Source organism: Nestor notabilis, unplaced genomic scaffold (assembly GCF_000696875.1).
Source record: "Nestor notabilis isolate BGI_N333 unplaced genomic scaffold, ASM69687v1 scaffold26640, whole genome shotgun sequence".
NCBI lineage: Eukaryota > Metazoa > Chordata > Aves > Psittaciformes > Psittacidae > Nestor > Nestor notabilis.
In genome coordinates, this window is record NW_009910482.1 from 61637 (window position 1) to 63556 (window position 1920).

The following is a 1920-nucleotide window of genomic DNA, read 5'->3' on the forward strand; positions in this document are numbered from 1 at the left end:
CCCCCTGCCCCGGGCAAGGACACCTTCCACTAGAGCAGGTTGCTCCAAGCCCCTGTGTCCAACCTGGCCTTGAACACTGCCAGGGATGGGGCAGCCACAGCTTCTCTGGGCACCCTGTGCCAGCGCCTCAGCACCCTCACAGGGAAGAGCTTCTGCTTTATCTCCACCCTGAACTTCCCCGGTTTCAGTTTGAACCCACCACCCCTTGTCCTGTCACTCCAGTTCCTGATGAAGGTCCCTCTCCAGCATCCCTGTAACCCCCTTCAGACACTGAAGCTGCTCTGAGATCTCCACGCAGCTTCTCTTCTCCAGGCTGAACAGCCTCAATGTTCTCAGCTTGTCGCCATATGGGAACTGCTCCAGCCCCTGAGCATCCTCGTGGCCTCCTCTGGACTTGGTTTAACTATTCCATGTCCTCCTTATGTTGGGGACACCAGAACTGCACACAGAACACATACAGATACGCTTATGGCAAAAGCTAGAGGTAAATCAGAGGGGCTGGAAGGAGAAGCCAAAGAGAAGGTGGCCCCATGTGAGCAATAGGATGGCCAGGACTCTCCAGCAGTGTGTCCTCTGGAAAGCACTGACCACAGCATCAGGTTAAATCCCTGACTGTAGGTGACAGGTTCTCAAAGTTTTCCTCAAATACCTGTGTGATGCTGCAGAACCTCCGTGTGCAGCAACCCCTAACCTCTCTGTCACTGTTCCAGGGAACACAAGTGGGGAACAATGATGTAGCGTGGCCCACCCGGGCAATGTCACCCGCCAACCAATCCAACACCAACCATTTGCCTTTTCTCCTGACGGGCATCCCTGACCTGGAAGCTCTCCACACATGGATTTCCATCCCATTCTGCTTCACATACATCATGACCTTGTTGGGAAATGGCATGGTCCTGCTCACTGTGGCGCTGGACAAAACCCTCCATGAGCCCATGTACTATTTCATTTCCATGTTGGCTGTCATCGACCTCATCTTCTCAACTGCCGTAGTTCCCAAAATGCTGGCTGTGTTCTGGTTGGATTCAAGGGAGATTGGTTTTGAGGCCTGCTTCATCCAGATGTTCTTCATCCACACATTCACCGCAGTGGAGTCAGGGGTGCTCCTGGCAATGTCCTTTGACCGGTACATCGCCATCTGCAACCCCTTGAGGTACAACACCATCCTGACAACCTCAAGGACCATCCGGATAGGGCTGCTGTCTCTGGCCAGGGGCGCTGCTGTCATGACACCCTTAATGTGGCTCCTCACCAGCCTGCCCTACTGCCAAACGAGAGCAATCCCTCACTCCTACTGCGAGCACATGGCTGTGGTGGCGCTGGCCTGCGCCGACCCCGCTGTCAGCGATCTCTACAGCGTCATCGTGGCAACACTACTGGTGGGGACAGACTCTGTCTTCATCACCTTCTCCTACGGTATGATCCTCAGGTCCGTGATGAGGCTGCCTTCCCAAGAGGCTCGTCTCAAGGCCCTCAGGACCTGCGGGTCCCATGTTTCCATCATCCTGCTGTTCTACATCGGTGGCCTTCTCTCCATGTACCTGCAGATGTTCTCCTTTGGCTTGGCACCTCACGTCCAAGTCCTGGTGGCTGATTTCTATTTGACGGTCCCTCCCATGCTCAACCCTTTCATTTATGGCCTAAAGATGAAGCAGATCCAGGAAGGGATCTTCAAGCTGCTGGGGCAGTTGGTGCAACTCAGTGTGTCACAAGCTGAAAAAGACAGGTCAGAAGCTGAGAGGAGGAGGCACCACCAGAAAAGGATTGATCCCATCGTGGAATAGGTGTGAAGTCCAGGAATGTCCATCTCTCTCCAGTGACTACACATTGAACCTAGACCAGATGCCAGATGGCAGTAGCTTACACTACACCAATACCATATCATAGAATAGATGGACTCTTCATTAGGGACTCTAGTGG

The 1920-nt window shown here is 53.6% G+C and overlaps 1 protein-coding gene across 1 annotated transcript; it reads left to right on the forward strand.

Annotated features, from left to right (window-relative positions):
- The first annotated feature begins 755 nt into the window (after positions 1-755).
- LOC104402318 (olfactory receptor 52K1-like) lies at positions 756-1784 on the forward strand. Its single transcript, XM_010010166.1, has one exon. It carries the CDS (start codon positions 756-758, stop codon positions 1782-1784), a length of 1029 nt encoding a protein of 342 aa, XP_010008468.1.
- The last annotated feature ends 136 nt before the right edge of the window (positions 1785-1920 follow it).

Coding starts and splice junctions, on each gene's coding strand:
- LOC104402318 (XM_010010166.1), top strand. CDS start 756: ATGTCACCCGCCAACCAATCCAACACCAACCATTTGCCTTTTCTCCTG.